Here is a 12,154-nt window from a genome sequence, read left to right as displayed (position 1 = left end):
GGGGGGGGCCGGGCTGGGGGCACTGGCCGGGGCCGAGCCGCCCTCTCCCGCCCCAGGGCGCGCCATGGCAGACTACCGGATCCGTCCGTACCGCGACGAGGACTACGAGGCGGTGCGCGAGGTCTTCGCCACCGGCATGAACGAGTACGCGCCGGCGCTGTGCCTGCACGTGCTGCGGCAGCCCTGGGTGCTGCTGGTGCTGGGCTGCGTCTTCTGCCTGCTGCTCGCCAGCTCCCGCTCCCTGCTGCTGCCCGTCCTGGCCCTGACGCTGCTGCTGGCCCTGGGCCGGCAGCTGCTGGGCTGCGCCTGGAGCACCTACATCGAGCGCTGCCTCGGGGACGACCTGCGGGACATCCGGGCCGCCTACATGGAGAGCCCCGGCGCCCGCTTCTGGGTGGCGGAGGCGGATGAGCGGGTGGTGGGCACGGTGGGCGTGCGGCCGGCCGGCGGCCAGGAGCTGGCGCTGAAGCGGATGGCGGTGCGCAAGGACTACCGCGGCCGGGGCATCGCGGCGGCGCTGGGACGCACCGCCCTGGCCTTCGCGCGGCAGCAGCGCGGCTGCCGGGCCGTGGTGCTCAACACCATGATGCTGCAGCACGAGGCGCGCGCCCTCTACGAGCGCCTGGGCTTCCGCCAGCACCGCCACTACCTCCTGCCCACCGCCTACGGCCGCCTGGCCAACTGCACCGTCACCACCTACCGCTACGACCTGCCCTGAGCCTGGCGGCACCGGGAGAGCCCATGCACAGACCCCGCTGTGCCGGAGGCTCCGTGGGCTGTGCCCGGGGAGCCGCCCGCTTCGTGCCTTTTGGCCAAGCCGCACCAGCGATGCCTCTCAGGGAGCGTGTGGCCGGGGGCCGCGGGGGGCTGGGACCCTCGTGCCGTGCGGTGCCTCGCTGGGGACACGTGCAGGGAGTCGGGCTGGCTGTCCCCACCGCCCCAACCCTGCTGCACCCTGAGAAGCCCGCCCTGGGGGGGGTTTCCCTGGGGCGTGTACATGTGTGCGTGATGCCCCCGTGTCCCCTGGGTGCGTGGGGACCCCACGGAGGTGCTGTGTGGCTGCGTCCTCCCGCTGCCCCCCTGCAGTGCCCGGGGGCCGGGGGCTGCCCCTGCCACCCCCCTCGCAGGCAGTGAAATAAAAGTGATAAAAGTGTCTGCAGCGCTGCCCACAGCCCCTCTTTGTGCTGGGGGGGAGCTGCCAGCACCCCGGGGACCCCCAGCAGCCCCTTGGGAGGGCTCCCCACGGGGCCGTGCCCAGTCTGCGGTTAGCCCCCGGGCGCCCCCCCGGCCCCGCCGCAAGGGCACCGGTCCCGGGGTGCTGCTGCCCCCCCGCCGCTCAGGAGGGACGCGGAGCCGCTGGCAGGGAGCCCACGGCACCGGCGCTGCCCGTGGGCAAAGTCCCCGGGGGGAGCCGAGGCTCCCGGGGGGGGCCAAGCCCCCGCATCCCCGCGCCGTGCCCGAGCATCTCCCACCGCCGCCGGTCGCCGCGCGCCTCCCGGGGCCGCCCTCGGGTGCGTTTCGCCCGGCTCCGGTCCCGGTCCCGGCCTCGGCGGAGGCGCCGCGGGGCAGCCGGCTCCTCCCGGGGCCCCGCGAGCCGCTGCGGCGGGGCCGCCCCTTCCCCTTCGCCGTCCGCCCGCAGCCGCCGCCAGCCCGGCCCGGGCCCCGGTAAGGGCCGCTACCGCCGGTAACCGGCAAGGCCGCGGGTCTGGGTGTGCGGGGACGGCCCCGGGCGGCGGGGGGGGGACGGGAGGAGAGGGAGGGCCGGGGGATGGAACGGGGGGACGGGGGGGAAACGGGGAACGGGGGGGAGTGGGGATATGGGGGGGGGAGGGAAGCGGGGAGAGGGGAGGTGGGGGGACAGGGAGCGGGGGGGGGAGCAGGGAGATGGAGCTGGGAGAAGGGAGCAGGGAGGGGGAGAAGGGAGGAGAGGGAAGCGGCGAGGGCGGAAAGGGGAAGCGGGGGGGCGGGGGGGGAGCTGGGGCTGCGCAAAGCAAAGCGCGGCCCGTGCCCGGTGGGGGGGCTGCGCAGCCGTGTCCGTGGGGCTGGGGGCCAGCACGCTGTGCGCAGAGGGCCTGCAGGGCTGGCAGCAGCAGGTGGGGGTCCCGGGAGCCCACCGGTGGGGTGCACGGTGCCACATCCCTAACGGAGCTGGATGGGGCCAGGTGCCCCCCCAGCAACAAGGCCAGCATGGCCCCCCGGGGGGCTGCAGCATCCCGAAAGCCCCAGCCCCTTCCCCAGCCCCTCTCTGCTTGGGGTCCTCTCACCAGGGCAGCTCAGCCCCCTGCACAGGCACAAACTTTGCCCCTTGCCTTCGCTGCTGGCTCCTTGTACCACAGGGGCAGAGGGCGAGCTGCAAGGCGCGGGGCGGCTGCCCAGGGTTTGCTCTGCCACTGATCGTGGGGGACCACTGCTGGCACCCCAGTGAGTGCTGGGGCTGCTTGGGGAGCCAGGGGGGCAGGAACCCCCAGCCCCTGGCCTGCAGGAAGGGGCTGTGCTGCTGGGGAGGTCCTGCTCGTCCCCTCATCCCAGCCCTGCAGCCTCGAGGGCTTCGGGGCCCTCAGGACATGCCCACCGCAGCCTGGGGCTGGCGGTAGGAGCATCTCCGTGGCCTCATCGGGAACGGAGATGGGGAGCCCCCCTGCCCCTGGCTTGCAGAGGGACCCCCGTGTAAGTCAGACCCCAGCACAGCCCTGGGCTGGCGCTGCTCAAAGTGCTCAGGGTGAGGGGAGCAGGGCAAAACCCCACGAGGGGCCAGGAGGACGGGGGCCTGGGATGCCCGCCCCAGGCAGGGCCAGTGCAGGTGGATTTTTGTGGGAGGAGGGCAATCGCACCCACAGGGCGATGTAGCCCGCAGGTGCTACGGCTGCCCAAGCCGGGCGCCGCTGTGACAGCCCGTACCACACCGCAGGTGCCAGCGGAGCGATGGCGCCCTACCGCATCCGGCAGTACCGGGACCAGGACTACGACGCCGTGCGCTCCCTCTTTGCCCACGGCATCATTGAGCACGCCCCGGCCGTGTACCGGCACGTGCTGCGCTCGGCGCGGATGCAGCTGGCGCTGCTCGCCCTCTTCACCGTGGTGCGGGCGGCCGCCGGCTGCTGGCTGCTGGCGCTGGGGGCCGCGGCGCTGGCACTGGCGGCCGCCTGGCCCCTGCTCCGCTCCTTCAGCACGTCCTACGTGCACCAGGCGCTGCACACCGACCTCCTCGACATCCGCGCCACCTACATGCGGGCGCCCGACTCCTGCTTCTGGGTGGCGGAGGCCGGGGGGGCCGTGGTGGGCATGGTGGCCGTGGCGCCGCCGCAGGACCCGTCCCACAGAGGGGTGGCCCTGGAGCTGAAGCGCATGTCGGTCAGCAAGGACTACCGGGGCCGGGGCATCTCCAAAGCGCTCTGCGGGGAGGTGCTGCGCTTCGCCCAGGCGCGGGGCTACGGGGCGGTCGTGCTCTCCACCTCCGTGGTGCAGGTGGTGGCCCAGCGGCTCTACGAGGGCCAGGGCTTCAGGAAGGTGGGCGCCTCCAGCCCCTCGCTGCTCGCCAGCCTCCTCTGCTTCCAGATCTTCCAGTACCGCTGCGACCTGCCCGGCCGCCCTCCGTCCCCGACCCCGCCGCGCTAGGCACCGCCGCGGCACCGGCACCGGGGGGTGTCGGCAGGCCGAGCGCCCGGGGGGCTTTTCTGAGAAAAGAGCACTGAGAAATAAAGAGAGACCTGCGGGACGTGGTGCACGGGTGTGTGGGGGTGTGTGCGGTGTGTACCGGGGGGTGTGGGGGTGTGTGTGGGGGTGTGTGGGGGTGTGTGCGGTGTGTACCGGGGTGTGTACGGTGTGTATGGGGGTGTGTGGGGGTGTGTGCGGTGTGTACCGGTGTGTACGGTGTGTACGGGGGTGTGTACCGGGGTGTGCCTGCATGTGCAAGCCCCCGCAGCTCCTGCCCGTGGTGGGGGCTGCCGTTTCCCTGCCCCGTGGCGGGCCCCGGTGCTGTCCCGCGGCCCGGGTGCTGCCGGTGCCCTGCGGCCCTACATGCACCGGGTGGCCCCGAGGGCTTCCCCTGCCCGGCACCGGGCACAGCCTGGTGGGTGGCGGGGCTGCCGGCGGGGATGCGGGCCGTGCACGGTGCTGCGGGGCCGCGAGGGACGGGTGTTGCTGCCGCGGGCCCCGCCTGCGCCCAGCACCGGGGGCCGGGGCTCCGCGGGGCCCCCTTGGGATGGCGGCGCCCCGCCGCGCCCTCACTCAAGATGGCGGCGCTTCCCTCACCCCGCCGGTGCCCTCACCCGCGATGGCGGCGCTTCCCTTACCCCCTCCCCGTCCCGTGCCCTCACTCAAGATGGCGGCGGCGGCGGCGTCTGTGGCGGCGGGGCGGGGCCGGGCGGGGTGGGGCGGGGCCGGGCGGGGCCGCGGAAGCCGGCACGGGCACGGGCACGGGCAGGGGCAGGGGCAGGGGCTGAGCGGGGCGGCGGCTCTGGGGGTCCCGGCGCGGCGCCATGGACTGCTACACGGCCAACTGGAACCCGCTGGGGGAGGAGGCCTTCTACCGGTGAGGGGCGGCCGGGGCTGGGGGGGGGGGGCGGCCGGTCGGGGCCTCAGCGCCTCACCGGTCCGTCCGTGTGTCCGTCCGTCCGTCCGGCAGCAAGTCGGAGCTGTACGCCATGGAGTGGGGCCTGAGGGAGGAGCTGCGGGACTGCCTGGTGGCGGCCGCCCCGTACGGGGGGCCCATAGGTACGGACGGGCCGGGAGCGGGCCGGGAGCGGGCCCGGGGGGGGGGGCGGTGAGCCCCCGGCTGAGGGTCCCCCGGGCCGCCCGCAGCTCTGCTCCGGAACAGCGCCCGGAGGGAGAAGTCGCCCGGCGCCCGCCCGCTGCTGGACACGTTCTCGGCCTCGGGGCTGCTCCTCGCCAGCATCCCGGTGAGCGGGGGGCACCGGGCGGCAGCCCCGGAGGGGGGGGGGGGGGGTGCGGGGCCGGCGGCACCCCGGCACCTCCGTGCGGCTGCTGCAGCCCCCTGGAAGCTCGGAGGGGCCGCTCGGGAGCGGTGGTGGGTGCGGGGGCACGGGGGGGCTGTGCGAGGAGGGGAGGCCACCGGGCCTGGGAGGAGGGACAGGAGGAGCGGCGCTGCTGTCCCGGGAGCGCCCTGCACGGAGCCGGGGCGGACACGGGGACAGCTGCCCTGATCTCAGGCTGCGAGCCCCGGAGCACGGCCGCTGGCTCCTGGAGGGACGCGAGCAGCCCCGCGGCGCGCTGACCGGTGTCCTGCCCGCAGTGGAAGAGCGGCCAGGTGGTGCAGCTGGGCTGGACGGCCAGCGAGGACCTGCTGTGCATCCAGGAGGACGGCACGGTGCTCATCTATAATTTGTTCTGCGAGTTCAAGCGCCACTTCAGCATGGGCAACGTGAGTGGGGCGGCGCAGAGCACGGGAAGGGCCGGGGGTTCCTCACCCTCAGGTGGGCAGGGTTGGGTTTGTGGGGTAGAGAAGTGCCGTGAGGCCTTCCTTGGGGATCTCGGCCCCGTGGGACTCAGCTGAGAGCCTGAGGCTCCCAAAGCCTCCCTGCAGGGCTGCCTCCCTTTGGACAGGAGCTGGGGGATGGAGCAAGCCCCAGCATAGCTGCAGGAGCGAGGTCTGTCACAGCTGGGATGCCGCTGGCCATGCAGCACAGGGCTGGGCTCGCTGCATGGGACAATTTCGCTCCCAGAGCCCCGGTGCCTCTCCTGGCAGCGTGCTGCAGAGCCCGAGTGCCCCAGCCCAGGCCCACCTCCCTCCCTGTCTCTCCGTGGCACAGGAGGTGCTGCAGAACCACGTGCTGGAGGCCAAAGTCTTCCACACGGAGTACGGCACTGGCGTGGCCATCCTCACCGGGGCGCACCGCTTCTCGCTGGCCACCAACATCGACGACCTGAAGCTGCGCAGGATGCCCGAGGTCCCAGGTGCGTCTCCTCCCTGCCGCTCCCTGCTCCGGATGGTGCGGGGCCCTGACGCTGGTGCCCGGTGCAGGTCTGCAGAAGCCCCCCTCCTGCTGGGCCGTGCTGTCCCAGGACAGAGTGACCATCGTCCTGCTGGCGGTCGGCCAGGACCTCTACCTGCTGGACAACACCTCCTGCTCCGTGGTGGTGAGTGACCCACGGCGGCCCTCGGAGGGGAGCGGGGTGGTCTGCAGCCTCCAGCGCTCGCTGGCAGGTTCTTCCCCCTGTCCCCTGCTGTCCCCACGGGCAGCAGGGACACCTGGCTAGGGCAAAGGGGTGAGGACGAGGCAGGCACAGCATGGGAGGGGACAGCTTTGGCCGGCTCGCAGCCCCTTATGTAGTTGGTGCCAGTGTGTGGCACGGTCTGTGTCCCTGGGTTGTGCCCCTGGGCTTAACCCTCTCCTTTAACCCTCTTCTTTTCCCCATCCCAGACCCCCCCCGGCATGAGCCCCTCTGCCGGCGCCTACCTGCAGATGGCCGTGTCCTTCAACTACCGCTGCCTGGCGCTTTTCACCGACACGGGCTACATCTGGATGGGGCTGGCCACGCTGAAGGTGAGGTCCTCTTCCCACGGCTGGGTGCTGGGGGCAGCCTGCCCCTGCTCTGCGCTCCCTCGCTGCCCCTCGCAGCCAGACCTGAGGCGTCCCAGGGCCATCCCAGCAGCTTCCCTCTGGGCACCGATGGGCTCGGCTCTGTCGGCTGCTGATAGGCATCTGCACTCCTGCCATTGAAATATCCCCCTCTTTTGTTTTTTCCCCCGATTTTATACCTATTTCAGCACTTTTTCCACTTCCAAGTCCATGTTTGCATCTCCCTTTCTCCATCTAAATTCCTGCTCCCAAACAGCCTGCCCCTAAGTGCTTTTTGCACTCCAGATTCCCTTACATCCGCACCCAAACTGGGCAGCTCTAGTATCACTTCTTAGGTGATCTCGGTCTTATTACCATGAGCACTGTGGTCACACAGCTACAGGAGCCCTTGCAGGACTCTGCCCCTGATTCCTGTACTGGAGATGTCCCAGTTACCGTATGTGCTTCCCGAAACCAGTCGGTTTCCCTTAGCCTCTGCTCACCTGCTGCTCTCAGTTGAGCACGAGCAGTTTCTCGCGGTCAGTTGGAGCACTCCCACAGCGTCCTTGCCCTTTGGCTGTGCCAGCCATGGCCCTGGCTCCCTCTGGGGCTGGAGATGCAGCCAGGTTCTTCAGCAGGACGTGTGCTCGGTGCTGGTTTTCACCTCTGATTGCGCTGCTTGGTGCGTGGCTCCAGCAGCACACAATGCCACCTTCCCTCACGTCTCCTCCCCGATTCATCTCCCTCCCAGGAGAAGCTCTGCGAGTTCAACAGCAGCATCCGATCGCCGCCCAAGCAGATGGTTTGGTGAGTGGTCCCCTGGCTGTCCCCCTGTGTCCCCCAGCTCCGCGGCCACCCTGCGATGAGTGGGACCGTCCCTCGCGTCCCCGCTCCCGGGGCTGTGGGGCAGGCCCGGTGCTGCAGCGGGGCTGGGGGCAGCGCTCCCTGACCCCCTGGGGTTCCCCTACAGGTGCATGCGTCCCCGCAGCCGGCAGCGCGCTGTGGTGATGGCGTGGGACCGGCAGCTGATGGTGGTCGGGAACTCCACGGAGTGCATCCGGTATCCTTTGGGGAGGAGGACCGGGGTCGTTTCCGAAGACCAGCCCAAGCTCCTCGGGCTGCTGCTGCCTCTGCCCCCAGGGCTGCTGTTTGGGAGCTCCCCCGGGTGTCAGTGCCCCCCAGGAGGCTCAGAGGAGGCTGAACTCGTCCCTGCCCTCTGCAGTCCTGCTGCGATCTCCCCTGCCCAGCCCCAGCCTTCCCAGTCCCGTACAGCAGTGAAAGGCGCTCCTCTGGCTGGGTTCCTCTGCTCCCCTCCTCCGGGTGTCCCAGCAGGGAGCATTGCGGCTCCCTCCCGGCTCTGAGAGCGGAGCTGGTGCTGTGCAAGCCCCTGCAGCCGGGAGTGCTGTGCCCTGCACGGCCCTCTCCGGATCCCCCGGGGTGAGTGAGGGCTGCCCTGTGGTGGGACGATCCCGTCCCTCCCCAGTCCCTGGGAAAGGGGGGTGGCAGGGTTACTCTCCGTGGCACTGCTGGGCTGGCCTGGCCCCTGGCAGAGCCGGGCTGCGTGCCGCAGCGCTCCCTTCCCACGAGCCCTTAGCGGGGAGCACAGATTTGTCCTGGATGAGGACTCCTACCTGGTGCCAGAACTGGATGGGGTCCGGATCTTGTCCCGCACCTCCCACGAGTTCCTGCACGAGATCCCAGGTGAGATGTCCTCCGGTGAGGCCTTTCCAGCCCCGCAGAGATCTCCTGTAGGGCCGCAGAGCTGCAGGGGTGGGAGCAGCGCTGGGACAGCCGCAGGTGACTCGCCTGCCCTGGGGCAGCCTCTCATGCTGTTCTCTTTTCCCTCCACAGAGGCCAGCCAAGAGATCTTCAAAATCGCCTCCATGGCACCAGGAGCTCTCCTCTTAGAGGCGCAGAAGGAGTACGAGGTTCGGCACGCTGCCCTGCTCCATGCCTGCCTCCTCCCCCAGCCTGTTGGGGTGGCTCTGATGCAAACCAGCATCGCCTCCGCCGCGGCGGGACGGGGTCGGCCTGGCAGCCCCTGTCGGGGCGAGAGCAGCCCCTGTGGTCCTGGGGTGCCGGGGCTCCAAGCACCCAGGGCTCACCCTGGCTGGCGAGCGTCCCCTGGCCCGCAGATCCCCCACGGGCTGCGCTTCCCTGCAGAAGGAGAGCCAGAAGGCAGACGAGTACCTGCGGGAGATCAAGGACCAGAAGCTGCTCCCGGAGGCGGTGAGCCAGTGCATCGAGGCGGCCGGCTACGAGCACGAGCCGGAGACGCAGAAGGCCCTGCTGCGGGTGAGTGAAGGAGGCGGAGGAGGGTCTGGGTGAGGCCGAAGGCATCTCCCCACCTGCTCCAGGCCTCTCTCGTGACCCACTCGGCCTCAGAGCCCACACTTCTCCCGCAGGCAGCCTCCTTTGGGAAGTGCTTCATCGACAAGTTCCCCCCGGAGAGCTTTGTGCGCATGTGCCAGGACCTGCGGGTGCTCAACGCCATCCGGGACTACCAGATCGGCATCCCCCTCACCTTCACCCAGTATCCTCCGGGGATGGGGCCGGGGGGTCCCCGGGGGGCAGCGGGTCTGGTAGCTGGTGCAGTCGCTGCTGGTCCGAGCTGGGGCTCTGGGACGGAGGAGGATGAGGAGGAGGAGGCTGCTGTGCTCGGCCTCGTGCTGGCTCCCCTCCGTGACGGGATCCCGTGCTGCTGGGCAGGCCCTGCTGGCTCTGGGGTGCTGCCAGGAGGGGACAGGCACCCAGCACGCGTCGCCTGCGCTCTGGGGGGTCTGAAATGCCCTTGACTGTCACCACAGATACAAGCGGCTCACCATCGAGGTCCTGCTGGACAGGTGAGGCTCCCCTGAGGGCCGGGCGTGACATCCCCGAGCAGCCCAGGCTGAGGCTGTGCCCGGCCCCGCTGCAGTCCTGCACAGACCTGGGTGCTGAGCGGGCTCTGAGCGCTCAGGACCCCTCGTGAGGCTGGCTGAGCTGCACGGCCCCTCGCACGCCGCTGAGCCTCCACGTGCCCCCCAGGCTGGTCCTGCGGCGCCTCTACCCCCTGGCCATCAGGATCTGCGAGTACCTGCGCCTCTCGGAGATCCAGGGCGTCAGCCGCATCCTGGCCCACTGGGCCTGCTACAAGGCAAGGGGGGCGGCCGGGGGGCTCGGCCACGCCAGGGCCGTGCTGACTGCGCTGCTCTGCTCCCCTCCAGGTGCAGCAGAAGGACAAATCCGACGAGGAGGTGGCCTACGCCATCAACCAGAAGCTGGGGGACACGCCGGGCATCTCCTACTCCGAGATCGCCGCCCGGGCTTACGACTGCGGCCGGCCGGAGCTGGCCATCAAGGTCTGTGGGCTCGGGCTGCGGCGTGTCCCGTGGGGGTGGTGGCACCGAGGGCTTGGGGTCACACCCGGGGGCTGCACGCTGATGCCCTCTCTGCTGGCCACAGCTGCTGGAGTACGAGCCGCGCTCCGGGGAGCAGGTCCCGCTGCTGCTGAAGATGAAGCGGAGCAAGCTGGCCCTGAGCAAGGCCATCGAGAGCGGGGACACGGACCTGGGTAAGGGGCAGGGCTGGGGGGTAAGGGGCAGGGCTGGGGGGTAAGGGGCAGGGCTGGGGTTCCAGCGTGCGTAATGAAGGGTCCTGAGGCAGGAGAGGCTCTGCAGAACCCAGTACCAGGGGGTGTCCCTGGCATGCGGGCAGCAAACCTTTCTTGGGAAGGACTCAGAGTCTGGGGGAACGTGTTTATGGCTCTGTGCTGCGTGGGATGAGGGTGGTGGGAGCTGCTTGAGCCCTGCAGAGCAAAGGGGGGAGCACAGGGATGTGCTCTGTGCTTGGGTGTGCCCCGTTCCTCTCCTGGTGCTGAGGGCTGGCCGCACGCCCCAAAACGCTGCCCCTGTCCCAGTCTACACGGTGGTGCTCCACCTGAAGAACGAGCTGAATCGCGGCACCTTCTTCATGACGCTGCAGAACCAGCCCGTGGCCCTGAGCCTCTACCGCCAGGTAGGGGCTGCCCGCTCGGACCTCCGCACGCTCTGCCCCGTGTCCCCTGCCCCGCCACCTCGGCTGGGGACCTGGGAGCCACTGCGGTGTGGCAGAGGCAGCTTGCAGTCCCCGTGTGCCCTCACCCCTCCCTGTCACCCCCCAGTTCTGCAAGCACCAGGAGCGGGAGACGCTGAAGGACCTGTACAACCAGGACGACAATCACCAGGAGCTCGGCAACTTCCACGTCCACTCCAGCTACTCGGAGAAGGTCTGTGCCTGGGGGCTCCAGCCTGGCTCCTCCTGGTCCGGGGCAGCGTGCTGGGCGCCCTCCTTGTGGAAGGGGCTGGGGGGCCACATCCTGTGCCTGTCCTGTGGGCCTCAGCAGCATGAGTCCGGTGTTGGCACCCTCAGGGTAGGCTCCAGACGGGAAGGGACGCCCCGGCTCATATCCCAGGGCCATCACCTCCATGGGGCTCTGTGCTAGAAGTCAGCGGCCCCTCCGGGGAGCTCCGCATCCCCCCAGGGCTGGGCAGGGTCCGGCCCTCTGCCCATGTTGGCTGATGAAAGCAGAGCGGTGCCGTGGCCTTGGCTGTGTCGGTGTTAGCCAGCCCTCCTGCCTGTCTGTGAGGGGCTGCCCCGTCCCCTGCAGCGTGCCAGCCCTGCTGGCACGGGGTGACGTGGCTGTGCTTTCTGTCCCCAGCGCATCGAAGGGCGAGTAGGAGCCCTGCAGAACGCTGTGGACGAGTACTACAAGGCCAAGAACGAGTTTGCTGCCAAGGTGAGTGGGGCCAGGGCAGTGCTGTGCCCCCCTTGCTCTGGCTGGCGCTGGGCAATGCTGCCTGGCACGGGGCTCAGCTGGCCCACGGCCACGGCACGGGAGCCGCAGGGCCCCCATCCTGCGGGGGGGGGGGGGGCTGCTGTCAGTCGGACAGGGACCCTTTGTAGCCAGGACTTTGTTCCCCAGGCCACGGAGGATCAGATCAAGCTCCTGCGGCTCCAGCGGCACCTCCAGGAGGACTTTGACAAGCCCTACCTCGACCTCTCGCTGCACGACACCGTCTCCACCCTGATCCTGGACGGCCACCACAAGAAGGCCGAGCAGCTCTACCGGGACTTCAAGATCCCCGACAAGCGGTGGGTCTGGGGGGCAGGGGGGCGGCTTTGGGAGCCCAGCAGGGTTTGGGGGATGGGGGCTGCAGCCACTTCCCTCTGCCCCCCAGCTACTGGTGGCTGAAGATCAATGCCCTGGCCACGCGGGGAGACTGGGAGGAGATGGAGAAGTTCTCCAAGAGCAAGAAGTCGCCCATCGGCTACCTGGTAAGAGCTTCCCTCGCTCCAGGAGGCCCTGGCCCTGCTCCCTGCCAGCCCTTCACCCTGTCCCCCGGCCCACAGCAGCGTCCCCGTGCTGTCCTGCTGGAGGGGGCTGCGGGGCACAGGGGGAGCAACTGGGGGGGTGTGGGGGGCAGCTGCCTCCCCTCTCACCCTGGGCCTCCCCTCTCAGCCCTTCGTGGAGATCGCTGTGAAGCACCACAACCGCTACGAGGCCAAGAAGTACGCGCCCCGCGTGACGCCCGAGCAGCGGGTCAAGGCCTTCATCCTCGTGGGGTGCGTGGGAGCTGGGGGAGCCCCGGGGGAGCTGGGGGAGCCCCGGGGGAGCT

The 12,154-nt window shown here is 70.3% G+C and overlaps 3 protein-coding genes across 8 annotated transcripts; all 3 read left to right on the top strand.

Annotated features, from left to right (window-relative positions):
- Positions 1-6: 6 nt before the first annotated feature.
- On the top strand, positions 7-2,869 carry LOC118157220 (probable N-acetyltransferase camello). Of its 2 annotated transcripts, XR_004746585.1 has the most exons (2): positions 7-778; positions 2,855-2,869. XR_004746585.1 is itself a non-coding variant. In XM_035311482.1 (1 exon), exon 1 carries the CDS (start codon positions 65-67, stop codon positions 716-718), a length of 654 nt encoding a protein of 217 aa, XP_035167373.1. In that variant the 5' UTR covers positions 7-64; the 3' UTR covers positions 719-1,164. The 2 variants fall into 2 exon arrangements, 1 of the variants encoding a protein (XP_035167373.1); XM_035311482.1 differs by lacking the exon at positions 2,855-2,869 and having other exon boundaries at positions 7-1,164.
- Positions 1,355-3,708, top strand: LOC118157219 (N-acetyltransferase family 8 member 3-like). 5 transcript variants are annotated; one of them, XM_035311481.1, is made up of 2 exons: positions 1,355-1,515; positions 2,921-3,708. In XM_035311481.1, exon 2 carries the CDS (start codon positions 2,923-2,925, stop codon positions 3,613-3,615), a length of 693 nt encoding a protein of 230 aa, XP_035167372.1. In that variant the 5' UTR covers positions 1,355-1,515; positions 2,921-2,922; the 3' UTR covers positions 3,616-3,708. The 5 variants fall into 5 exon arrangements, with proteins under 5 accessions (XP_035167372.1, XP_035167369.1, XP_035167367.1 ...); XM_035311478.1 differs by having other exon boundaries at positions 1,356-1,511; positions 2,909-3,708; XM_035311476.1 differs by lacking the exon at positions 1,355-1,515 and adding an exon at positions 1,601-1,665 and having other exon boundaries at positions 2,909-3,708.
- Positions 3,709-4,362: 654 nt separating this feature from the next.
- VPS16 (VPS16 core subunit of CORVET and HOPS complexes) lies at positions 4,363-12,147 on the top strand (the record flags this gene model as incomplete). The annotated part of the gene is made up of 23 exons (XM_035311475.1): positions 4,363-4,531; positions 4,625-4,713; positions 4,801-4,898; positions 5,252-5,380; positions 5,769-5,913; positions 5,981-6,096; positions 6,381-6,503; positions 7,270-7,325; positions 7,489-7,578; positions 8,125-8,219; positions 8,370-8,446; positions 8,682-8,813; positions 8,924-9,051; positions 9,326-9,361; positions 9,546-9,654; positions 9,725-9,859; positions 9,963-10,071; positions 10,417-10,514; positions 10,660-10,764; positions 11,197-11,274; positions 11,461-11,630; positions 11,717-11,813; positions 11,998-12,147. Coding segments are annotated over exons 1-23 (2,418 nt in total), but the record flags the coding sequence as incomplete, so codon positions are not given.
- Positions 12,148-12,154: the final 7 nt, after the last annotated feature.

The sequence above is a fragment of the Oxyura jamaicensis genome (genome assembly GCF_011077185.1).
Source record: "Oxyura jamaicensis isolate SHBP4307 breed ruddy duck chromosome 4 unlocalized genomic scaffold, BPBGC_Ojam_1.0 oxy4_random_OJ72856, whole genome shotgun sequence".
Classification (NCBI taxonomy): Eukaryota; Metazoa; Chordata; class Aves; order Anseriformes; family Anatidae; genus Oxyura; species Oxyura jamaicensis.
This window is presented reverse-complemented; position numbering and strand designations above follow the sequence as displayed.